General features: G+C 47.9%; 1 protein-coding gene across 4 annotated transcripts in view; it reads right to left on the reverse strand.

The window, feature by feature from the left end:
• Positions 1–25,288, reverse strand: part of fhod3a (formin homology 2 domain containing 3a) — a 63,074-nt gene that overhangs the window by 3,691 nt on the left and 34,095 nt on the right. Inside the window, exons 10-26 of one of the 4 annotated variants that reach the window (XM_030347450.1) lie at positions 24,657–24,886; positions 22,526–22,675; positions 21,690–22,277; positions 19,938–20,072; positions 18,937–18,987; positions 15,250–15,458; positions 13,500–13,868; positions 10,966–11,702; positions 9,418–9,558; positions 7,113–7,271; positions 6,178–6,360; positions 4,450–4,569; positions 3,658–3,819; positions 2,946–3,136; positions 1,383–1,587; positions 944–967; positions 141–396 (exon numbers count right to left, since the gene is read on the reverse strand). In XM_030347450.1, the coding sequence (XP_030203310.1) occupies positions 141–396; positions 944–967; positions 1,383–1,587; positions 2,946–3,136; positions 3,658–3,819; positions 4,450–4,569; positions 6,178–6,360; positions 7,113–7,271; positions 9,418–9,558; positions 10,966–11,702; positions 13,500–13,868; positions 15,250–15,458; positions 18,937–18,987; positions 19,938–20,072; positions 21,690–22,277; positions 22,526–22,675; positions 24,657–24,886 (3,910 nt within the window). The remainder of the gene's footprint in view (positions 1–140; positions 397–943; positions 968–1,382; positions 1,588–2,945; positions 3,137–3,657; positions 3,820–4,449; positions 4,570–6,177; positions 6,361–7,112; positions 7,272–9,417; positions 9,559–10,965; positions 11,703–13,499; positions 13,869–15,249; positions 15,459–18,936; positions 18,988–19,937; positions 20,073–21,689; positions 22,278–22,525; positions 22,676–24,656; positions 24,887–25,288) is intronic. The other 3 variants (XM_030347451.1, XM_030347452.1, XM_030347453.1) reach the window with 3 other exon arrangements.

The following is a 25,288-nucleotide window of genomic DNA, read 5'->3' on the forward strand; positions in this document are numbered from 1 at the left end:
AAACCCATGTCAGTATGGAGCAGGTATAGAGACAGGTAGGAGGTAAACACCTTGACCCTACATCACCACACCATGGGTCACCAGGCTACGGATGGCCAGCTCAGGGTAACCTTTCTCAATTGTACAGACTGTTTGCTGACCTCCACGACCGGGGCGTGAGCGTGTCCGTCGTAGCCCTGCTAGCAAGGGGACCTCTCGCTCCCCTTCTCCTCCTGCTCCTCCTCCTCCTGCTCCTCCTCCTCCTCCTCCTCCCAGGCTGGCTCTCAGCACCGCCTTCATGCTCTCGTGCTCGGCCGCGTCCTCAGCGTGGCCCAGGCCCTGGGGCTGCTCCCTCTCCAGGTGGCCACTAGGGGCGCTGCTGCTGTTGCTCAGCCCGCCTGAGCCGTAGCGACCGCCCTGGGAAAGGATGGAAGAGGATTCAGTTAGGTTTGTTTATTTATTTTTATTTATAAATATATATTTTAAAAGCAGCAGGAATTTGTTTGTATCGCCTAGAGCAGGGGTTTTCTGCAGAATATTTTTTTTATATTTATTTATATTAATATAAAATATGTGTTGTGCAGTAATGCATTTTGATTATCAACTCAACAGTGGGATAATTAGGTTTCCTTAATGTATGTTGTGCAGTAATATACAGTACTCAACTGTTTTGTCTTCAAACATACTGATACAAACACAACTTACAAAGACATGCATGTATATTTTATAAACAAAAAACAATCATCAATGTTTAATTTGGTCCATTTGGCCACTGCTGTGACCCGCTTATGGATCGCGACCCACAAATCAGAAACCCCTCACTAAACATCCAATTCCATATTTCTAAGTGAAAGATCGGAAAGGTGCAGAAACAGCAGTCAGTGTCATGCACGCAATGATGCACAGAGTCACACACACCCACACCCACACACATGCAGACACTGACACGTGGACAAAGTGATACCTCGCCCTCCTCTTCTTCATCAGACTACGTGGGAAAGAGAGAGTCAGGAAATGAAGATCAGAGATTTTGATGAAAATGGTCAAGAAAAATGAAATGGTGAAACGGAAAAAAGGCAAAGAAAGGTAAAGTGTGTAAAGAACGGAACCTGGGCGGAATATATGAGGATGTGCAGTGTGTGTGTGAATGTATGAACATGTTTCACCACTTATTTATTCAATAATTCATAGCGCACACGCTTCTATCAAAAGCAACTCCAACTGAAGTCGGATTCATATCATTAACGATAGTCCAGCGCTTTGCTTAAAGGTACCCTGCCATCCCTGGGCTTTCAAACCCAAGACCCAAATGTCGTCTCTCACGGTCACTCGCCCCGACCCCCCCCTCGCCCGAACCCCGCCCCCCCACGCCTCCCCTCTCCGGATCACGTGACCGAACTCACCGGCGCGTTGACGTCCACGATCATCTTCCCGCGCGTCTTGTTGCGCTCGCGGTGGTCGGCGCGCTTCTGCTTCTGCTGCAGCACGCGGTCGCGCGTGGTCCGGTACTCCAGCGCAAACTCGCTGAGGATCTTGCTGAAGCGGTGCACGCTGATCTCACGCACGCTGTAGGCCGGGTGGCCCAGGAACAGCAGGAAGGCGTGGAACCTGAGGTGTGGAGCGAGAGAAGAGAACAACGGCTTTTTTATTAGGCGCTGTAGGTGAGCTTTAAGAGCCCCTCGTTTTCGTTTGAGTGTACTTTGTGAGGAATGCCGCAGACGTCCGTCAGCTGTTGGTGGGGCAAACGCTCTGTGAGAATGTATTTTACTTCCTCTTTATGAGGCAATGAAACAGTATATTTATTTTGTTTCTTTTTATTTATGATTGTCAAGCACGTGCACAGCCTAATTAGCTCCAACGCAGGTGTGTGAATGCAATAGTTCTCAACGGCGGGGATACGTAAGAAGGAAGGGAGCAGGGACGGCCAGGGTGTTTTGTTGCTTTGTTTATTCAAAGAATCGGGCTCTCTTTTGCTCCTTTCGGTTTCCCTCTATCCTACCTACAGCAGCTTCAACCTGTCATGCCTTATTCCAATGACTTCTCAACACTCCAGTCCAGTCCTCGAAAACTATTCAATTTGAATGAAATGCTTAAATTGTTCCCGTCCACACTTTGAGAGACTCCCTCCATGAGTCCCTTTGGGGTAGAAGCCTCGACTAAATGACTGAAGTGTAAATCTAACAGAAATCCATGGAGAGGGGGTTGACTCCCCAGGGCTGAGTGGACTATCCGTGTGTTTTGACAGGAAGGGATTTTCTCTGGAAGTGGTAAACAGAATTGTTCTCTTTAGTTTCCCGCGGGGAGACCAAACCACTGTTCTTTAGCACATTTATTCTCCCATTAAAACCACCCCGATGCGCTACATGTGAGGCCGTCTCATCAACGTGATCCCACTGGAATCCGGCGGTAATGAGGCGGGCCTGAGATGTTGTGGAGGAAGGGGAAGTCATCCCTTCTTCCCTCGCCACAACCTCCACGGCGGCAGACGCTACGCTAACGGGAGACCCATCGCGCACGCCACGGACGGAGACGGACGGAATGTGCAACCGAGAAAAACGCCGGAAAACAAAAAAACAAGAACACACACACAAACACTCAAACTCCGGGTTTAACAAGTTGCCTTTGCTATTTCATGGAGAGTAAACAGTCAAGGTAAAACTAACTTGACTGATATTAACCTCTAGCCTCATTGCTTCATATCCCACTTTGATGCCCTATTCTTAGCTATTACTAATCTGCAACATAAGCACATTTTAAAAGGATCATTTACTGTAGCTTAAAGACCGTTTTAAAGGACCACTGTGGAAAGATGACTAACTACTCTCAGAATGTCGTAGTCAAAACAGAACTTTATTTACCCCCGAAAAGAGGGTAGATCTGGAAGGGATGTTTTCCAGTTTTCCCGTTGTACGTGTGGCTCGGCTCGACCCATGGCGGTGTGGTCGGCGTGGGGACGGGGTCTCTACCTGTTGATGATCCGGCGGTGGACGATCTTCAGGATGATGATGCGCTCGGCGCAGTCCTTGAGGAAGTCCGACATCTTCTGCTTGAGCTGGGCCTTCATCTCATGCTTGGCGATCACCTTCAGGTGGTCCCAGGAGGCTTTGCAGCGGCGCTCCATCTGGGTCAGGGTCTCCTGCAGCTGGTCGAAGTCCACCTGGGGGGAGAGAGAGGGAAGGAGGGTCAAATCCTAGAAGATATCCCATGTCGGGGGTCACGAATAAGGTTTGATTGGATTGCTATATGGCGATTCACTCTAGCGGATTAAGCCAAAACGTGCATCCGTCCTAAGAGACTTGAAGTGCCTTTTTTGTACATTATGGAGCGGGTAGGGGTGAGGCATCCTGGTAGACTGAGGACAATATCATTTGAATCCAGAACCTTTATTCTGTGCGTCAATCACCGTAAACACTAGACTAGTTCTACTCAATTAATTATTAGTATGAATGAGTTTGATTCCCAAGGTTGCAATAGAGGGGGGTGAGGGTTCCCAACATGTCAATCTACATGGGGTAATACAATGCTTGTGAACACACTGTTGGAATAGAGTGGTGTTTCACTCTCAACCACCACCACGCAGTGTCTACCACTTCCATCCCGCCTCACCGTGCCATGGATGAATGTTGACCTTTACATAAGTCCCATGAACACGGGGCCATACAGTGACCTTTGACTGACCTTGGCGGAGCGGGTGATGGCGCCGATCTCGGAGTAGAGGTCGGAGCTCTGGGGGAAGTTCTCGGCCACCACGGAGCAGACGTGGTGCAGCAGGGACTGCTTGTGCACCGTGTCCTTCACCTCCGGAACCTTCTCCAGGTAGGTCAGCTCAAAGCCCTTCGCCTGGACACGCACGCGCGCGCACACACACACACACACACACACACACACACACACACACACACACACACACACACACACACACACACACACACACACACATCCAAACACACACACGCACACACATACACACAAAGAGACCAACACACAAACACATACACACAAAGAGACCAACACACACACACACACACACACACACACACACACATATACACATCCAAACACACATACACACAAAGAGACCAACACACAAACACACGCACACACACACACACACACGCAATCAGACATGCACACACACAAACAAAAACACACACACACAAACACACCGAAACACACACACACACACACACACACACACACACACACACACACACACACACACACACACACACACACACACACACACACACACACACACAGTCAGACGAGCAGACACACAAACAAAAACAAACACACACCGAAAGAAACACACATACACATCATCAGATAAACAGTGAAGGAGGCCTTTCATTACAGCTTTAAGTGATGTAAGTGTGTCGGGAAAAGGAGAAGATCAGAGGGAGAGCGAGGGGTGGGGGTCGGGACGGGGAGGGGGGGGGGGGGGGGATCGGGACGGGGAGGGGGTCTTACGTTGGTTCCGTTGAGGAAGTTACCGATGGCGAGCAGCGTGGAGAGGATGTGGCGCAGCGTCTTGTTCTTCTCCAGCTGCTCCATCCCTTCCTTCAAGTCCTGCAGGGGCTCTGCCACTTCCTGGACAGACACACAAACACACACACAGGCACACACACACACACACACACACACACCCGCACGCACGCATACACAAACACAAACATTCACAAAAACACACACAAATAAACATACACACACACAGACACACACACAAACAATTACACACACATACACACACAAACACCATTAAAAGTTAATGGAGACATACCAACAGCATGCGCATCTCATTGCAGACCCATGGTGACCTAAGTGTACAACAGGTGGGCCTGTGGTCTCTGGCGGGCTGTGAATCACCAGCCAGTGTTCTGTGGTTACCGCAGGTTGTGTGAGGATTTGTCATCCGTTGCTATCAAAACCTGCTTCTGATTACACAAGCCTTTGAAGCTTTTATCCAGGAAGCTCTCCTCTATGTGTGTGTGTGTGTGTGTTTGTGTGAGTTCACATGTGTGTGTGTCTGTGTGTGTGTGTTATGTGTTCACATGCATGTTTGTGTGTGTTAGGGTTGTCAAATCATATTCGTCAGTTGACTGATGGTCAAATGATTTATGATGTCTTTTTAGATAAACAACGCTCACATTTGGCTGAGGTTTGCATGACTTAAAAACTTGAAAAAAATTAATCGGCACGGTTTCATGAAGCGGCTTAGATACTGCGCCAAATGATGGTCGCCTCTAACTTTTCATAATATGACGACAGTGTCGTCATATTGTGAAAGCATCTGCATTCAATATAATACCTGGTATCTAATGTTATACATATAAAATTAAACAGTGGCTGGTTTCTTTAGAGACAGAGCTGTTGTCTCCACGGGGTGTGTGTGTGTGTGTGTGTGTGTGTGTGTGTGTGTGTGTGTGTGTGTGTGTGTGTGTGTGTGTGTGTCTCGGTATGTTGCTCTCTATTAAAAGCACTCCTGCAGCCGACCGGTCCCACCGGGACGAGTGGGGAATGTTTGGAGATCAGAGCCACACGGAAAACTGTAAAATTTACAGGAGAGCCGACATGTTTTCCATTCTGCAGCCCCGTCTTTGAACTCCGGCCCCTCTTCCACCCACCCTAAGTGCATTCCTTGCGTGTACGTGTGTGTGTGTGTGTGTGTGTGTGTGTGTGTGTGTGTGTGTGTGTGTGTGTGTGTGTGTCTGTGTGCGTCAGGAAACACTGAAGCTTCATTAGAAAAGCAGCACGTTTGGTAATTTGTTGTCATGCTGTGATATAATGATAGTGTTGTTGTGTGGCTTGGAATCAAGGAAATACAAATCCATGAAGGAGCCGAGGTTGGGCCTCTTACATACGGATTCCTGCAGATATTCAGAATCGAACACAGAACCTTCTGGCTGGCCGTCTAACACCGCGGGCGCTGCCCATCCAGCCCTCCTTACGAGTTGACAACTGATTTTAATCTTCTTCCAATTCAGAAATGTTTGTTCTTTATTTCCCGTAAAATATTTATCCAATCCACATTTTTGCCCCAAAAATAAATTTGAATCTAAAATTTGTTTTGGAAAAAGGTTTTTTTGGCGGGGGGGGGGGGGGGGGGGGGGGATTGAAAAATGTTCCATAATCCGCATTTTAGCAATTCATTGTTTCTCCAGCCCTGGGCTCCCCTCTGGCCCTCCTCCAGCTACACACCTTCTCGGTGGCCTCGTAGTCCAGCTTGAAGGCCCAGAGCTGCAGGCGCGCCGACAGCTCGCTGATGGAGGACAGGCTGAGCAGGAACTGCTCCGCCGAGCCCAGCGGCACGTCGGGGTTGGCCAGCTGGGCCTCCTGGATCCTCTGCTTCTCCTCCTCCGTGGGGATCATGGTCAGGATTTTCTAGAGGAAGGGAGGGAGGGAGAGGGAGAGAGGGAGAGGGAGAGAGAGAGAGAGAGAGAGAGAGAGAGAGAGAGAGAGAGAGAGAGAGAGAGAGAGAGAGAGAGAGAGAGAGAGAGAGAGAGAGAGCGAGCGAGAGAGAGAGAGAGAGAGAGCGAGAGAGAGAGAGAGAGAGAGAGCGAGAGAGAGAGAGCGAGAGAGAGAGAGAGAGAGAGAGAGAGAGAGAGAGAGAGAGAGAGCGAGAGAGAGAGAGAGAGAGAGAGAGAGAGAGAGAGAGAGAGAGAGAGAGAGAGAGAGAGCGAGAGAGAGAGAGAGAGAGAGTATATACGTTGGGTGCATCCTTTGTTAACATGGAGGGCCCAAGTGGGAAACAAACCGTAATTAAGGTGGAAATGTAGCATGCTCAACCAGTTGAGCCAGATATCAACGTAGAAGTAGCAGGTGTAGAAGTAGTAATGGTAGTAGTGGTATTAGTTGTAGTAGTAGTGGTAATGGTAGTAGTGTTATTAGTTGTAGTAGTAGTAGTAATAGTATGGTAGTGTAGTAGTAGTGTTGGTCAAAGTAATAATACACTTCAGTTTCAAAGCACTGTTTAAGAACAAGCTTCGCAAAGTGCAGAGAATACAGCAGAGGACAAAATTTAACAACGCAGAAAAAAAAGATAGTTAGATAAACCAGGATTAGCAATAAAATAACCAAAATGGGTCAATAAAAACTGTTAAAAACTGGGCAGGGTTGATCACAGCAGTGCCTACCTCTATGCCCTCCTTGTTGAGCGCGTACTCGTCAAAGTTGACGATGGCGGTCTTGATGGTGCGTGGGGGGGGCAGTACTGTCATGCCGATGTTGATGGCATTGCTCCTCTTGGAGTCCAGCACTATGACCTCCTGCCGCTTGCCGTCCGCCGCCGTTTTCTGTAGTCATACACACACGCACACACACACACACACACACACACACACACACACACACACACACACACACACACACACACACACACACACACACACACACACACACACACTTATACACACGTACGCATGCACATACACAAGGAAATAGAAATACACACCGAACACACACACACACACAAACAATGCAAATATACTCACATACACACACACCGACACACACACACACATACTTATACACACCCGGGCACACACACACACACACACACACACACACACACACACACACACACACACACACACACACACACACACACACACACAGAAAGGGTCAATGTCTCTATCTGCGTCTCCCTTTATAGACTATTATAGGCTTAGTGGGATCTCCCCCTGAAGCTAAATGGAAAGCAGCTGTGGTAAAGGAGTTAGCCTAGCTCGGCTTCCCTTTCATTCACTTGATTTTATCGCCATAGCTTCAAGAGCTATGAAACATATGTGTCATATATATAGGAGCCCAGTGTGTAGATACTTGAGTCACGTGAATAACGACTTCATAAAACTCTGAAAGTAACACTAGAAGCGGGAGAGAACACAGCGAGTAACATCAGAGCAGGTGTTAAGAACTAGCTTGCGCTCGCTAGAGGACACGCCACATGTAGTCAATTCCATTATGCCATTCTTACATAACCATAACTATTACCATATGAGTGCTTATAATCGTACGCTGAATCAAAACATTGAAATACATATTGAACATATGTTTTTGTCTGTGAGTTTGATGTCCATCTGCTGTCCATTGAAGAGAACTTGTTTCGTAGTGTACCCGTAACAATTGTAAGGAACAAAGACCTGGCTTTTTTTTATTTCCGTTTCCAGTGGCATACATAAGAGCATATTCCCGGCTTTTGGGGACAGAGAAACACTGACCTAGGGTAGCCCATAAGGGTACCCCCCAACCATAGCTACCTTTCCATTCCCACCCTTGAAGAACAATATTAGCTGATCTCCGTTGACACCCAGGTGCGGACCACCCGGCAGCAGCCAGGGGAGGGGGGGTGCAGGTGAATTGATAATTGGTGCAGTTAGTGGCATATGTGTGTGTGTGTGTGTATGGTGTTTATCTGGTGTGTGTGTGTATGTGTGTGTGTGTGTGTGTGTGTGTGTGTGTGTGTGTGTGTGTGTGTGTGTGTGTGTGTGTGTGTGTGTGTGTGTGTGTGTGTGTGTGTGTGTGTGCGTGTGTGTGTGTGTGCGTGGGTGTGGGTGTGTTTGAGTGTGTGAGTGTGTGTGCGTGGCTGAAATGCGAGGGGCCTGGTTCGAGCTGCCTGTCTTTGTGAAACATACTTTTACCATTTATAGGCCATGTGGGACTTAAAGAGTTTAAGAGCCGGGGCTGGGCCGCTCTACTTTACTCTGCTCCGGTTAGAACGGCGGAGAACACATAAGCCCCTACAAAACCACACAGACCTCACTACTACGACCGCTGCTGGGGGCCGGGGGAGGACTGACTTCTGTTTCGCTGTGCAGGATCATCTAGGTGTCAATAATCACCAACCACACAAACCACGGGGATTCAGTATAATAAATCCTGCATGTCTCACCAAATTTAACAAATGTGTCGAAAGAGTTTCACATCATTTTTTGTGTAGAGGAGGTGAGGTTTTGCCAGACAGTGAAGCTAAACAACATAGATGGTTTATTCTAGGTTTTGGCCGCATCTTGCTAGCCTGGGTATACCCATGCTGCGCACAATTTCATTTTGCGCTGCTAGGCAGCCTGGATTCCATGGAATCCGAATTTCGCCTGAGATAGGGAACCAATCACAGAACGGGGAGGGACAGCAAGACGATGACGACGTCTATTCGACACACACATCGTCTTCTTCCTTATCAAATTTCTGTCGCTCTAAATACGCCATCTGGTATAATTGATATGATTGGCTATGAGCTACGTACAGACTCATATCATAGACATTCGTAGCGCCAAATAAACGGCTTCGGGCAATCGTAAACCACGCCTCAAATACGAGAAAATTAATGTGTGACCGTTAGCCACATATTCTAGAATCTTGCTAGCGTCACAAACAAATCTGTGAGTGTGAACCCCAAAGTGAACCCAGCATGTTCTACACATGGACCGTCGCTCCCTTTACCTTGGTCACGGCGATCTCCTTGGATTTGGTCTCAAACAGGTGCTCCAGTTTGGCCGTGTCCACTTTGATGGGCTCCAGTTTGGACCAGAGGGAGTCTCCGCTGCGGCTGTAGTCCTGGTACTGGTACTCAGACGGCCGCACCTGTTCACAACCACAACCAGGTGGAACACATTCAGCAAACCGGGACGCTTCTTTGATGTGTTCGCCGAATACCAATGAAACCCCAAAAACATTGAGTTCCCAACGCATAACCCTGGAGACCAAGACCAATAAAGCCAACAAAACAGAGAAGTCTAAATCGTGGAACCAGAACAACAACAACCACAACAACCGAGCATTTGCCAGTACCCACTGATGAGTTACGTTGACGGAAATAATCTAATACAAATGAAAGAAAACAAGAAGAAAGAAAAATAAATAATTAACTTTAGCGTGTACTTCACGCTCAACTTCCAGGTAAAACTATTAACTATTACCAGGACTTGAACGCAGCACTATGAACAGTACTAATGTACTATGATCAGTACTATAGAACTATGAACACTACGATAGTACTATGAACAGTACTATAGACCTATGAACAGTACTATACAACTATAAACAGTACCAGTGTGCTATAAACAGCCCTATAGAACTATAGAATTATAAAGAGCACTCTAGATCTATAAGCAGCAACATAGAACTATAAGCAGCACTACTATAGAGCTATAAACAGCACTACTATAGAGTTATGAACAGCACTACTATAGAGCTATGAACAGCACTACAATAGAGCTATGAACAGCACTATATAACTATAAACAGCACTATAGAGCTATAAGCAGCACTATAGAGCTATAAGCAGCACTATATAACTATAAACAGCACTATAGAACTATAAGCAGCACTATAGAGCTATAAGCAGCACTATAGAACTATAAGCAGCACTATAGAGCTATAAGCAGCACTATAGAACTATAAGCAGCACTATAGAACTATAAGCAGCACTATAGAGCTATAAGCAGCACTATAGAACTATAAGCAGCACTATAGAGCTATAAGCAGCACTATAGAACTATAAGCAGCACTATAGAGCTATAAGCAGCACTATAGAACTATAAGCAGCACTATAGAACTATAAACAGCACTATAGAACTATAAGCAGCACTATAGAGCTATAAACAGCACTATAGAGATATAAACAGCACTACTATAGAGCTATAAGCAGCACTATAGAGCTATAAGCAGCACTATAGAGCTATAAGCAGCACTATAGAGCTATAAGCAGCACTATATAGGCAGCACTATAGAACTATAAGCAGCACTATAGAGCTATAAGCAGCACTATAGAGCTATAAGCAGCACTATAGAGCTATAAGCAGCACTATAGAGCTATAGGCAGCACTATAGAGCTATAAGCAGCACTATAGAGCTATAGGCAGCACTATAGAGCTATAAGAAGCACTATAGAGCTATAAGCAGCACTATAGAGCTATAAGCAGCACTATAGAACTATAAACAGCACTATAGAGCTATAAGCAGCACTAGGAAGCATCCCAAAGGGCCAACCTCGCTCCAGAACAGGCGGATGGTCTTCTTCTTCTTGCTGAAGAGCGGGGGCTCGGTGGGGGGGGCCGAGGGCGTGTTGAAGGCAGGGGGCGGGGGAGGCCTCATCATGCCCATCATGGGCGGCGGGGGAGGGGGGCAGCCGGCCATCCCCAGCATGGGCGGCGGCGGGGGGAAGCGCGGGGGCATCAGGGAGGGCAGCGGGGGCGGCGGCGGCGGCCGGTCGCTGAAGCCCTGCCGCAGCCCGGCGTCCAGGACGTCCCGGTCGTCCGTCTCCGTGAGGTCGGTGAAGTCGAAGTCGTCGCCGATGCGCAGCTCCCGTGGGCTGGCCAGCAGCTGGTCCCAGATGGTCTCCGACTCCTTCTTGGGGGGCGGCGGCGGTGGGGGGGGCTCCTCCGGGGCGGGCGTGGTGGGGGATGAAGAGTGGGGGTCCGGGAGCGGCTGGAGCGGCGAGCCCAGGTCCTTGACCAGGTCCCCGAAGCGCTCGGCGAAGGCGCGCACGGTCCCCCCGCGAAGCTCGGGACCTTCGGGTTCCTGGGGGGTCTGGGCGTCGCCCGGCTCGGCGGCGTCTGTCGTCGCGACGACGGCCTCGCCCCCTTTCTCCTGCTGCTTCTCCTCCTCCTCCTCCGCCTCCTCTTCGTCGGAGGGCTTCTTGCTCTGGGAGTACAGCATGTCCAGCATGAAGAGCTTGCTGTTGAGCAGCTTGCTGCACGGCTCGCTCACCTCCGCCTCGATACACCCTGAGAGAGAGAGGGGGAGAGAGAGAGAGGGGGAGAGAGAGAGAGAGAGAGAGAGAGAGAGAGAGAGAGAGAGAGAGAGAGAGAGGGAGAGAGAGAGAGAGAGAGAGAGAGAGAGTCAACAAGAGGGAGAGAGAGAGAGAGAGAGAGAGAGAGAGAGAGAGAGAGAGAGAGAGAGAGAGAGAGAGAGAGAGAGAGAGAGAGAGAGAGAGAGAGAGAGAGAGAGAGAGAGAGAGTCAACAAGAGGGAGAGGGAGAGAGAGAGAGAGAGAGAGAGAGAGAGAGGGGGAGAGAGAGAGAGAGAGAGAGAGAGAGAGAGAGAGAGAGAGAGAGAGAGAGAGAGAGAGAGAGAGAGAGAGAGAGAGAGAGAGAGAGCGAGAGAGCGAGAGAGAGAGGGAGAGAGAGAGGTTCAATCATTTCATTAAATGAGTGTCGAGCAGGAGGTGTTGTTCACGCATCATATTGAGAGTGATCTGCCTGATGTTATGCAAACAATTTCCTACTTAAACTTTCTTCCAAGACCCTCCAACCCACATCAGAAGGGGAAAACAGGTCTCAAGTAGGGATGTCCGATATTGGCTTTTTTGCCGATATCCGATATGCGATATTGTCCAACTCTAAATTTTCGATTCCGATATCAGCCGATACCGATGTCGATATTTGGGTTATTTTTCCTCAAACCTAATTTAGGTAACATTACATATCTCCTGTTGTGGAATTAACACAACATGCTTAATGTTATTGTGATGCCCCACTGGATGCATTCTTGAATGCAACAAGGCTTTCCAAATGTTAACTTTGTCTGTGCAAAATAAGAAAAATACTTCAACTTAATTTAAGGGAAAAGTGCCATGTTTATTTTTCTTTTTTTAATGGTCTCAGACAACAGTTTGGATTACACTCTCCTTGAGATAATCTTGACAATGCCCACAACAAATAGGGCAAACTTGACTTCACAAATGATAAAACATTGTACCTGAACAACTATGTGCAACATAGCAGTATGTTTCTTTAACTAAAACTCAATAACCTTAATTGAATAAATGCACAAATATGAGTCAATTACAATGTGCACTGTACTGCACAATTTTGAAAACATTTATTTGAGCTATTAAAAAAAAAAAGAAAAAAAAAGAAAACGGTTTTAATGCAAAAAAAATCCGATACCGATATTGACAGATATTACATTTTTATGCTAATATCGGGCCGATAATATCGGTGGGCCGATAATATCGGACATCTCTAGTCTCAAGGTATGTGTGTGTGCACATGCGTGCATGTGTGTGTGGAAATCTCAAGTAGTTTAACGCCTGATTTAGTCTCCCTCATTCCCGAACCTTGTTTGCTTAAATTAAAAACATGACCTGCCCTCGACCTTAACTCATTTGGCCCCAACTACAGTAGCCTGCTTCAGTCGATAAATATATGTAGGTGTGTGTGTGTGCGTGCGTGTGTTTGTCAATGTGTGTTTGTAAGTCTGTGTTTATTTTTGTTTTGATGTACAGGTACGTGTTTTGTAATATGTTTGCATGTTTTTTAATGCATACATTAGTTTGTGTGTATGTTTGTGTGTGCGTGTGTATGTTTGTGTGTGAGTTTGCGTGTGTTTGCTAGTGTGTTTGTATGCGCGTGTGTGCGACTGAATATAGGTGCGGACGTGCGCGTGTATGTGTGTGAGTTTGTGCGTGTGCGCTCCTGTGTTTGTGGCACTGTGTGTGATTGTGTGTGTGTGCGCTCCTGTGTTTGTGGCACTGTGTGTGATTGTGTGTGTGTGCGTGCGTGTGAGGTGTGAGGCTCCTACCATTCTTGCTGTTGGCTCTCTCCTCCCGCTCCTCCCTCTCCAGGGTGCTGCTGGCCGAGGAGATACTGGAGGCCGAGCAGTTGTCCTTCTCGTTCACCTCCTCATTCTGACGCTCCTTGTCACTCAGGATACCGCTGTCCTCCTCCTCTGCCGCCTCCCCCCCTCTCTCCTTCTCTTCTTCCTTCCCTCCCCCCTCCTCCTCCTCCTCCTCCTCCCTCTTCTCCTCTCCAAGCGATTTCTCTTCCGACGCCTTTTCCCGTTCCTCCTTCTCCTTCTTTTGCTCCTCTTCCTCCACCTCCTCTTCCTCTTGTCCTGTGCTGGCCACCGTCTCCTTCTCCTCCGTGTCGACGCTAGAGTTGTCTGCGTCCCCTGTCGCACACAGGAGCAGAGGAGAAGGGTTTCTAATGTGTATGAGCGGGTTCAGCGGTAAACCATACACATACCTCTATGTGTGTGGGTACTTCTTACATGTAGATAGTTGAAGGTGAACATATACACAGATTTAGCAGAAATGTTGGGTTCTTGTTATTGTTTTCACTTGAAAACTTGCTCCTGTCCGTTTATTTTCATATTTTCATATGAAGTCCCCATAAATGATCCATGATAGATCTGGGTAGCTTGATAAGTGCTATTTGAAGTCGTGGTTATCAATCTAGCAAATGTTTGAAACCATTGTAGATACTTCTAGCTTGTGGAGCCCTATAAGGCCCCTCTGTTCACATAGCATGCAAGGGAGACCCCTAAACCCCTTTACCTTATCAACACACATTTTGTACACACGCGTCCAGAAATAGCTCCGCCTCCGAGCTAACGTAAACAATATGGCGGACACACAAAGGAGGGGGTTGTCTTGGGCGAGGATATGAGCAGGAAACGAGGAATTAAGTTCCTGTTTATGTCAACTCAATACCTACGAATGCACTCTGACATGCTTGCGCACACACATACACACACGCACACACACACAGGAACTTCTAGGTACAGTCTGTGCAGTGATGCCGGCGAGGTTAGAATAACAAGCGCTTCTGTGGCCCTCAAACAGTGGTGTGTTTGATCTACAGTTACTAATGGCTCATGACGACACAATCTCCCAGCAAAACAAGACCATGCTCTTACACGAGATGTTGCACTGCTTTTTTCCTCTTTCTTTCCACCTTCACAAAAGGGCCTTTTCCCAGAGTTTGCCAACATCACCCTCCCTGCCCATAGCCTACAAAGTTTTAGTTTAATCTCTCTGTCCCCCTCTTTTTAACCACCCTATTGCTTTCCCATCCTCTTTCGACAGGCGACAAACTGCTGCCGGGTCCCTTGTTTTCTGGGGGGGGGAGTAGGTAAGGGAATTGAACAGGCAACCTTCTGGTTTCAATTCTAACCTCCTGTGAACACTAGCCACTGGCAAACAAAGGTTACGGAATGTAAGGACGGGGGGGACATCACACACAGCCCAGGTCTTGAGGGACCGTTTAAATGTTTGACCCCACTCTTAAGATTATACTGAGAATAATATAACACATAATATATTAATAAAACAACTGATAGCTACAATATGCAGGGGATACCTCCAGAAATAGAGCATCTTTCATAGTGTGCATTCAAATATGTATATCGATATATAAGTCAGAATAACACATTGATTCTTGACGTGTTACCACTAGCATCCACAGAAGCCAAATCCATAACACTCCATTCACAGAAGGCAAAAGGTTCCCCTAACAACGGGTTCAGAGGTCAGCAGGTCAGCTAGTCCTACCTGTGCTGCCGCAAGGGTCGTCGGGGGTCTCGCTCTCGGGATCCACCTCCTCTTCCTCCTCCTGGGAGGTGAAGGAGCAAGGACTGCTCCGGGACGAGGAGGGCCAGGACTGGCAGGCGGGGTCGGGGGTCAGGTCGGGGCGAGCCCTGGACACACGCGTGCGGTCCCTCTCGTACTCCTCTGCGGCCACACGCTCCACGTTCTTATACCTGGGAGGGGCGAGAGAGAGAGAGAGAGAGCGAGAGAGAGACAGAGCGCGAGAGAGAGAGAGAGCGAGAGAGCGAGACAGAGAGAGAGAGAGAGAGAGAGAGAGAGAGAGAGAGAGAGAGAGGTGGGGAGGTGGGAGCAGGGGGTGGGGACGTGAGTGAAGGTAAAACCCTCTCTGGTCCTCTCGCTCCCTGCAGAGGAAGCACACGCTCCTATAAGCCCAGAGCTTTTCTGCAGGTCTGGAGCCACGCAACGAGAGAGAGGGACGGAGAGAGAGGGAGCGGAAGAGGCAGATGGAGAGCGAGAGGAGGCTGAGGAGGATGACAAAGGACCAGAGAAGAAAGGAGACAGAGGGGAGGAATGCTCGAGACGGCAGTGAAGCAACATCGAGTTCGGCCGCCGTGAGGCCAAACATGAGATGCAAATCAAAGTAAACCTGTTCAAGATGTGGCTCCGTTCTCTTCCTCCTCCTCCTCCTCCTCCTGTCTCTGTCACCCTCTCTCTCGCTCTCTCTCTCTCTCTCTCTTCCTTCCGCAATGTTTTTTCTCCGTGTTCTTCTTCTTCTTCTTGCTGATCCCAAACCTCACTGGCAAAGCTGCCTGCCAGAACTGGCACAACACACCTACGCACTCACTGCTCTCTCACTATTCTCTAACTACTCTCTCCCTCCCTCTCTGATAGCTCCCTCCCTCTCCTAGCATCTAATGAATTTGTGCAGCTACTGTTTTGAATTAATTTATTTAAAAAAAAACTGAGTTTGTTTGTGAAAGATAAACAGGGAGACAGAGAAAGACACAGAGTTGTGTGTGTATGCTGTAATCCATGGTGTGTGTGTGTGTGTGTGTGTGTGTGTGTGTGTGTGTGTGTGTGTGTGTGTGTGTGTTTGTGTGTGTGTGTGTTCGTGTTTGTGTGTCCAGTGTGTGTGAGTTTGTGTGTGTGTGTGTGTAGGTGTGTGAGTGTGCGTGCGTGTGTGTGTCTAATATGAATGCATGGCTGTTGCTATGAGAGCTAAATATGAACTAGGAAAAGATAATAACATAGATCTTTATATTCTGCATCAGTGGACAATTTAGGGTTAAGGATGACAACCCTTGCAATATTTTCCCGACACATGAGCTGAATCGGCTTATTTCACACATCCTCACTCAATGTCCCTGAATTAGTCTATAGATGCGTGAAGCGCACGGCGCCTGAAGGCTCTCGCCTCAAAGCAACCCCTTGTTGTTCCTTGTTGTTCCTTGTTGTTTGATCGCTTCCTGCATTTTGTTTCAAATATATATCCTCATCTCTGCCCCTATTTCATGTAAGGGCGCCCCGTTCTCAAGGCGGTATGTTACATAAGGTTAGTGGGTGGTGACGTAAAGGGCATCCTGTTCCCCACCTCAACCCCATAGATCTACTGGGGGGGGAAGTCAAGGAAACACTTTTACTGTCACTTCCACACCGACAGGGAATCACAAACAAACTAAATATACATCAGGGACTGCAGTGTATGGGGAACATTTCTGGTTTGCCTCCATCCATCTACCCTCCTTCCCTCTCAGTCCCCGGTTCTCCAAGCTGGTCCTAGTGTTATGGTCTATAAAAATAACCCCCCCAAAAAAAAACAGTGCTGAGCCTGTGTCCTAGACTTCTATACAGGGATTAGTGAGGATTAAGTAAGATTAAATGAATTCATGCATTTTCCACAAACTGAACTTTTCCGAACCAAGTAGATAATTTGTTCAGTTGCTTGTCCCGCTGTACATTTTGAACATGGCGTTCCCGGGTAGCTTCACTGGTAAGAGCATGGCAGTGGGGGATGGGGTTCGAGTCCCACTGTGGCCACCCATGCAAAGAATTCACTAATGGCATTGTAAAACACTTTGGTCAGCACATGGAATGGTTTTAATGATGCACCCTTGAATCTTAGGTATGACATAGCAATAGCTATATTGTCGACTGTGATCAGGCACTGGCCGGTTTTTAGTCCCCAAAACCAAAATGGCTGCTGTGGGGGGCCAGAGGGTTCAGTGCCGTGACCAAACTCTGGAATTCTCTCCCAAAAAATCTCTGTGATTCCACTGTCTTCAAAGCCTTTTTCAAAAATCCTTCTTTGACTTAAGACGAACAATACTTAGTCCTCTCCCCTCGGTTTCACTGTCCTGTGTGTTATGTGTGTACTTTTGTACGTCACACTTGCATATACCTTTATGTTATGTTATATACTTTGTACGTAAAGCATCCTCAAGTTTACGAAAGGAATATAAAATAAAGTTATTATAATTTGCATCATTATTATAAAAATAATAAGTTGTGGGTGGGTGCTGACTTCCTTCCCTATCATTCTCTCTTCACTGTATCTTGCGGTGATTGCAGAAGGTGTACAAGACACAATGGTTGGTAAACACACAGTACAAGGCTGGCTTGGCTGGCACAACAGAAGATCACAGCAACACCGAGAAACAGCGAGTGAACTACACAACTGATTCAATAAAAGGGAGAGCTTGTGGAAAAATAAATATGTCCATGATTCATGGATAAGCTTGAGTGAATAAATCCGAACCTCAGACACCCACTGGAGTGAATCCCCCAGTTCCTGTGATTCCCTTCTGCACACAGACTAATGTCTATCAGAGCTTTTTGGTTCATTTCATGTGTACAAACATTGCTTTGCAAGTGAATCTCTTTATGTTTGATTGTGTAAGTGTACTTGAGCGTGTGTCAGTGTGTGTGTGTGAGAGTAGCGTTAGAGTAGGCATGCCTGCCTGCATGCATGTACATGAGTGAGTGAGCGCGTGCACACTATGTATCAGTGTGTGTGTGAGTGCGTTTGCTTGCATGCATGTGTGCGTCCATGCATGCTTAAGTGAGTGTGTGCATGCCATGTGTCAATGTGTGCGATGTGTGTGTGTGCGATGTGTGTGTGTGTGTGTGTGTGTGTGTGTGTGTGTGTGTGATGTGTGTGTGTGTGTGTGTGTGTGTGTGTGTGTGTGTGTGTGTGTGTGTGTGTGTGTGTGTGTGTGTGTGTGTGTGTGTTTGTGTGTGTGTGTGTGTGTGAGTGTGTAAATAGCCTGACAAATCTCGCCGGATGATTTTCTCACAGCTTCTCTGCCAACACAATCAGGCCATTGGCAGCGGGAGCCACTTAAAATACAGTTTGTTGTGAAAGAGCCGAAACAGACAGACAGACAAAGCAAAGACATTCTCCACACTTTCCAAGGCCCTCTGGCAACACAGAAATAGGCAATTTTTTAACCTGAAAACAATTACGCCATTATCGAACTTCCCCGACCACAGGCCAAAGTATATCCCCCCGGAGATTAACTCTCTGTGTGTGTGTGTGTGTGTGTGTGTGTGTGTGTGTGTGTGTGTGTGTGTGTGTGTGTGTGTGTGTGTGTGTGTGTGTGTGTGTGTGTGTGTGTGTGTGTGTGTGTGTGTCCTTCTGTTTGGTGTGTCTGTGTGTGTGTGTTTGTGTGTTTTGAGCATGCACACACTCACCTCTCCTCCCGTGCATGGCGAGCCTCCTCCATTTTATCCACATAGTCCCGACTGTGAGGGACACACATTTTGGGTTTGAGTCGAAGCTTCACACACATGCACAACATGTCATGTGAATGATAAAGTCATCCTGACACATTCAGTAACAGGGACCTTTCGTACAGAGGGTCTTGAAGACATCATGAAACTAACATTAACTTTTCGGTGCTGTAATACTCTTTTTCTGCCTTTCATCTCTTTCTTTTTACCATCTATCATCTATTTACCAAACCATGCTTCATCATTTATCACACTACAAAAGCCAAAAATAATAAAATGAACATAACAATACAAGTTAATAACAGATGATCTTTTTTCAACGACTCAATCCAACCAATCTTCCCTCTCAATCCCCCTCAAGTCTACAACATGCTAGCACACAGCCGGTTAGCTTGTTTTGTCGAGACAATGGAATTAAATTCCAAAGCATCATCTCTCATTTCCACCTACATTTGCTTTCCAGTGGTAGCAAGGAATAAACCACGATGAGGTGTCCCATTTTTTCCTTTGTCGGTGGTAAGCGAGCATTACCACCTTCGTTGCACATTGTTTTATCACAGTTAAATATGATATAAGTGAACTTTCTGTAACTTTTTTTTATCAACTTTAATCTGCTGAAACTTGAATGTATTTTGGCTGTGATGTGAGCACATTGTTTTTGAACTGTTACCACAACTCTCAACACAATGTGAAGAGATAATTGTTTTGGAATAATGTCGATGCCCTCTATGCATTGGGCTGCAGAGATATATACCTCAGTTAGCAGCTAGCCCAGCCAGCGCCGGCACGCAAGGTCTCGTACTCCACTTTGTACCTCTAACGGTGTTTATCGCCGCAGAGGCGTCCCGTCTGACCTCAGGCCGGAGGATAAAGAAGTAGTGCGAGTACTCTAACCTCCTGTCAATCACCTGAAGGTACCGACCCCCCTACGCCTTGAAGGTGAAACAAAGAGCACCACAGACCTGTGCTTGTTCCTCTCCTCCCTCTCGATCCGCAGCAGACGCTCCTCTCTCTCCACACGGCGGCGCTCTCGCTCGGCCGCCAGCGACTCCTGATGCTGCCTGTAGGAGGAAGACAGCAGACCCCCCAGAGCAGGCCTGGAGGGGGGAGAGAGAGGGAGAGGGGGGGAGAGAGAGAGAGAGGGGGGAGAGAAATATATGGAGAGCGGTAGAGCGAGGGAGAGGTGAAGAGAGAGAGAGAGAGAGAGAGAGAGAGAGAGAGAGAGAGAGAGAGAGAGAGAGAGAGAGAGAGAGAGAGAGAGAGAGAGAGAGAGAGAGAAAGAGAGAGAGAGAGAGAGAGAGAGAAAGAGATAGACATAGAGAGAGAGAGGGGTAGATGTTAAGGGGGAAAGATGGAGAGAGGGATGTAGATAGAGAGCAAAAGAGAGAAAGACAGAGACAGAGTAAGAGGTAGATGAAAAGTGGGGTGAAACAGAAGGAGAGCCAGAGACAGAGGGACAAAGATTACTGTTAGTGTCGTGTTTATTGAGATGGGAGTCAATGTTGAAGACCCGCTGAGTAGTTTAGGGGATTTCTGATGGGCTCTCTCTTGCAAAGAGCAAGAGAGAGCATAAGGGAAGAGAGGGGTGGGGGTTAAAAGGTGGCGCAAGCAGAGAGCGTTAGGCGGCAGGAGACCTCTGATGGAAGACCCCTGGACCGCTGTTTAGTATTTTCTCGCAGAAGGGGGGATTCTGGGAAATGCCTTTTAAAAGATCCCCTCGCTGAACCAGTTATGGCACGTCGTGGGTCTGACGCTGTTTGTTTGACTCAGCAGGGTTCAATTGGGTTCATGTTCCTGATCGAGGCATCTCTGGATCCCACCAATGGCCCCACACACAGTATAATGTGAATGTTAGCCTCAATTATGCCACCCATTGCACTCCTGACCGTCCCTGGAAGAAGGGATCCCCTACTATGTGTTTCTTCTCAAGATTTCTTCCTTGCTAATTTCAAGGGAGTTTTTTCTTGCCCTTGATGGGGCTTGGGTAAAGGGGGCTGTCATAAATAATCGGCCTGTTAAGCCCTTTGAGACTGTAATGGTGATTAAGGGCTATACAAATAAAATTGAATTGAATTGAATTAACACTGCACGCAATAAAAACAATCATACTCAGATGACATCCCAGCATGCTGATGATCAGTAAATGGTGTTCTTCAAACAAAGCACTGAGAAAACCTCCCAAACCCATTGTCAGAGGATCGCTGATTGCTAGTTCGCTCCCTTGAGACACAAAGAAAAACCATGTCAAAAATCAGCAAGGAAAAAGGCAAAGAAAGGTTCTCTAACAAAGTGAAGATGCAGAGGGGAACACGTGAAGGTTATTCGGGTGGAGGGTGAAAAGGTTTCTGTGGAAAGAAAAAGGAAAAAGCACAAAGGGATTGTGCAGAAGAGGGCTGAAAGGGATAAAGTGATAAAGTGACAGTGCCAAGACATAAGTGCAGGACGTGAGGACTGGAAGTAGGAAGTGCAGTGACGATGACGGAGACCCCGTAAGATTCAGAACAAGACGCTGTGCAGCGTGGAAGGAGAAAGAGATAGAGACCGAGCCCAAAGGGGAGGGAAGAGAGTGCCGATTTGGTGCCCGAAAGTCAGGTGGGTGGGGGTAGGAGGTAGGGGGAGACGAGAAGGAACAAGAGGGAGCAGAAGATCATGATCCACTTTTCCGTTGGTTGAAGTCCAACAGAGCCACCCCTTCTGGCCCTCGTTTCTCTGACCTTGGAGACGTGGGCCCAGGGGCCTCCTCCTCCGGGGCCCCGCTCTGAGCCGCTCTGGTGGTGTGGCCCGCTGCGGGCCCCGGCCCTGAGACGGGGCCGGCTGGGGGCGAGGGCTGGGGGGCCGGCGAGTCCTGGTCCAGGTCGTAGGAGAAGAGGTGGAAGGGCGAGTGGGGCAGGTAGGGCAGCCGGTCGGGCGAGGGGTGCGAGGTGCCCCGCGGCGGAGGGCTGGCCTCCTTGGAGGCCGGGACGGTCACCACCGTCCTCCTGCGGGCCAGCAGCGAGGCCAGGAGCGAAGGCTGGGGCGCCGGGACGCAGGGGTCGGGGCTCACGACGGGAGCCTGACGGCCGCCGGAGACTGGAGAGCGAGACTGGACCACACATGGCGGCGTTGGCGGTGGTGGTAGGGGAGAAGGTGCTGGGAGGAGAGCAGGGGGAGTTTGCCGGCTCCTCCTCTCTTTCTCCCCCTCCTCCTCCTGCTCCTTGTCCTTGTCCTTGTGCCTGTCCTGCCTCCAGGAGGACACGGTGATGGACTGCAGGGTGGTTCGGATGATGGGGGAGGTGAACGTTCGAGCCAGGCTGGGGGAGGAGCTAGAGAGGTGGATGGAGACAGGGGGATGGGTGGATGAGAGGTGGATGAAGGTTAACTATTGGATGGGTTGAGATGATGCTTATGATGACGATTACACATCCATCCATTAATATCAGACAACAGATGGATCGCCACAAATGGCTGTTTACACACACACAAGAAGGACAGTGAAAAGAGGATTCCCTGCTTAACCCGTTTCAGAGCCACCACCGTAAAATGTCCCCCAAAATAAATTGTCCAGCTATACCTGGAGCCAGTCACACTAGAGAGCCTATCAGCACCCGCTTCCTCCTCTGCTTCATCATCATCATCTTCACCACCGTCAGACTCTGACTCCGTCACCGGGGTCTCCGCCTCTTGCTCGGGCTTTTCCTCTTCCTCCTCAAATACCTCATCTCTGCGTGTGTGTGGTGGGAGGGTGGGGAAATGTTGATGAACAGATGGAAGAAGGACAGGGGAACCCACTAAGAACGGGTGATTTGAGGGGAGAATAAGAGGTGAAAGACAATATCATGCAATGCGTTTCACGAGAGATATAATGGATGATTGATAAGGTCACTATGCTGACCTTAGAGCAGATGAGGCTGAGAACTACTCACTACCACGTGATGTGATCAGAGTCCCATGACGTAGCAATCTGAACGCAATCTTCTACCATGTTTGACTGTTTCGAGAATACTAAACATCATTCATTAGTAGGGATATTTAGTACTGCCGTATGTGTTGTTTAACGATTGGCACTGCCAAAGACCTATGGGCCAATTCATTTATCGATTTACTTTCACTAATTATTTTATGATCTAATTTCTGAATCTAAAGCAATATCTGTGAAAAGCTAGAAAGCCATCTACTGTATATCTAGGTCCTGAAATGTTTTCCTGATTCTGAAACAGTTGCAATGAAGAAGACAAAATGATATGAAAAATGAATTGGATCTATTATCCATTGACAGTTAAAAAATACATGCAACAGTATACACCAAAATAAAAGTAACAAACAAGGCATACAGACAAACAGAAAGACAGATGGAAAACAAATAACAGAAAAAAATAATGAATGAGCTTTTTGTACAAATTCTACAGGCCTACTAGTGTAGGATGTGGTTAGTTTACAAGCAAGCATCACGCAGAAGAAGAACAGGAGAGATGGGTTAAAATGGAAGCGGAGGGAGGGGTGGGAAGGCTGATCTGACACCAGCACACGGTTCTGCCAGTCCTCATAGATGGCCGTGACCAGGTGCCCTGGGCAGATTGTGGATCAGCTCTCTGCATCCAGACGTTCTCTCTCCAGTGAAACCAGATGAATCCAGACTTGCTTCTGGGGCCCTAGCACGCTGCCAGGTGGTGTTACACAACACAAGGGCAGTGGCGTGTGTCTGTGTGTGTCTGTGTGTGTGTGGGATAGGTGGGTGGCATATTATGGCTTTGTCTCACACACACACAGTGGTCAAGTGTTTGTTGTGTTTGTTGTGTGTGTTTGTGTTTGTGTGTGTCTGTGTTTGTGTGCATGCCTGTGTGTGTGTGTGGCTCATGTGCTTTGTGTAAAGATCGGGTAAATACTGAACAGGATGTATTTACCGGACGAAACCTGAACCTGTCGCCATCGTTTAGGAGTACATTCAAACCCTTCTCCAGACACATCTCCTCCTCCGTAACAACACACACACATGGTAGTGGACACACACAAACACACACACACATACACCACAATATAAGACAGAGTTTACCTGCGAGTTAACCACGTTTACCTGAGGGTTAACAAAGTCTACCTCTGCTCTCCATGAAACAACCCCCAACGTTTAGGTCCCGTCCAAACTGCCCACAACAAGTTAGTTTGATGCTACGCACGCTAGGTCGTTAGCGTCACAAAAAGGAATTTAATTAAACTTGTGTGCCTGCTTAGTGCATTGAGGACGTCACAGCTGGGTTGGTAAGAGGGGAGCAGTGTTCGTTGAAGTCGTATGTTTTTAAGGGGAAGCACACTTGAAACGTTGTGTTAAAAACAGGATGAACTGCCATCGTAGTAAGTAACAAGGCAGCAGACCACAGACGGGTTTACACTGTGTGACCTCTGAACTTACATGGCTGGGAGGCCACCTGACAGAGCCCTGGGAGCAGAGAGGTTCAGGGTCAAAGGTCAGGAGTGACAGTGTGTGACAGACACAATGTGACACCTGTTGCTCCTCAAGTTTCTTTTTTGAGATTTTGAACCGTGCAAAAGGAATAATAACAGCCATTTTGATCCTGACTCAGAATCCTCAACAGACAGACCTTCAAGCCACTCCGTTTCACACTCATTCCCTTGTTCGTCTTTTCACACTTCCTGCGTCGACCTCTATCGCTTCCTGTCCCTCTTGCCCCCCCGCCGCGCCCTCTCACCTCTCGCTCGCGTCCCGCGTTCCACCGAAGGGACGGCCGCCTGCTCGATGCGGGGAGGCGGGGCTTAGAGGAGAGGCGTGGCCCGACCTCCCCAGCGAGGCCCTGCGGCTCCGCCTCCTCTCCAGGCCACACTTCTTGTCCCCGCCCTCGATGCTGGTCCGGCGCCGGTCCTTGCGTCCCGTTGGTGGCGGCAGGCCGCCGTCGTCTCCGTCCTCGTGACGCAGCGTCGCCTGAGGGGACGGACAGGGAGCACACGCTGAAGAGACTAGGGCTGCAACTAACGATTATTTTAATAATCGATTAATCTGTCGATTGTTTTTTCGATTAATCGATGAATCGGATAAGTAAAAGAAACATTTCGAATTGCCGCATCTTTATTCAAAAACTGAACATTACTTCAAATTCACAGTGCAGACTGAAGTGCAAAAACACCAGGTTATTGCCCCAACGACCCGGAACTATTACAAATAATATAAAATAATAAAAAAAATAAAAAAACATACAATGTATGATATACTTTTATATGTATATAAGGGATGTCAATGGTTAACCGGTCAAACCTATTGATACCATTTTCAAGACTCCTTGAAATAGAACTTGTAATATTGCTTTAATTGCTGATAAGATGATGA

Source organism: Gadus morhua, chromosome 22 (genome assembly GCF_902167405.1).
Source record: "Gadus morhua chromosome 22, gadMor3.0, whole genome shotgun sequence".
Classification (NCBI taxonomy): domain Eukaryota; kingdom Metazoa; phylum Chordata; class Actinopteri; order Gadiformes; family Gadidae; genus Gadus; species Gadus morhua.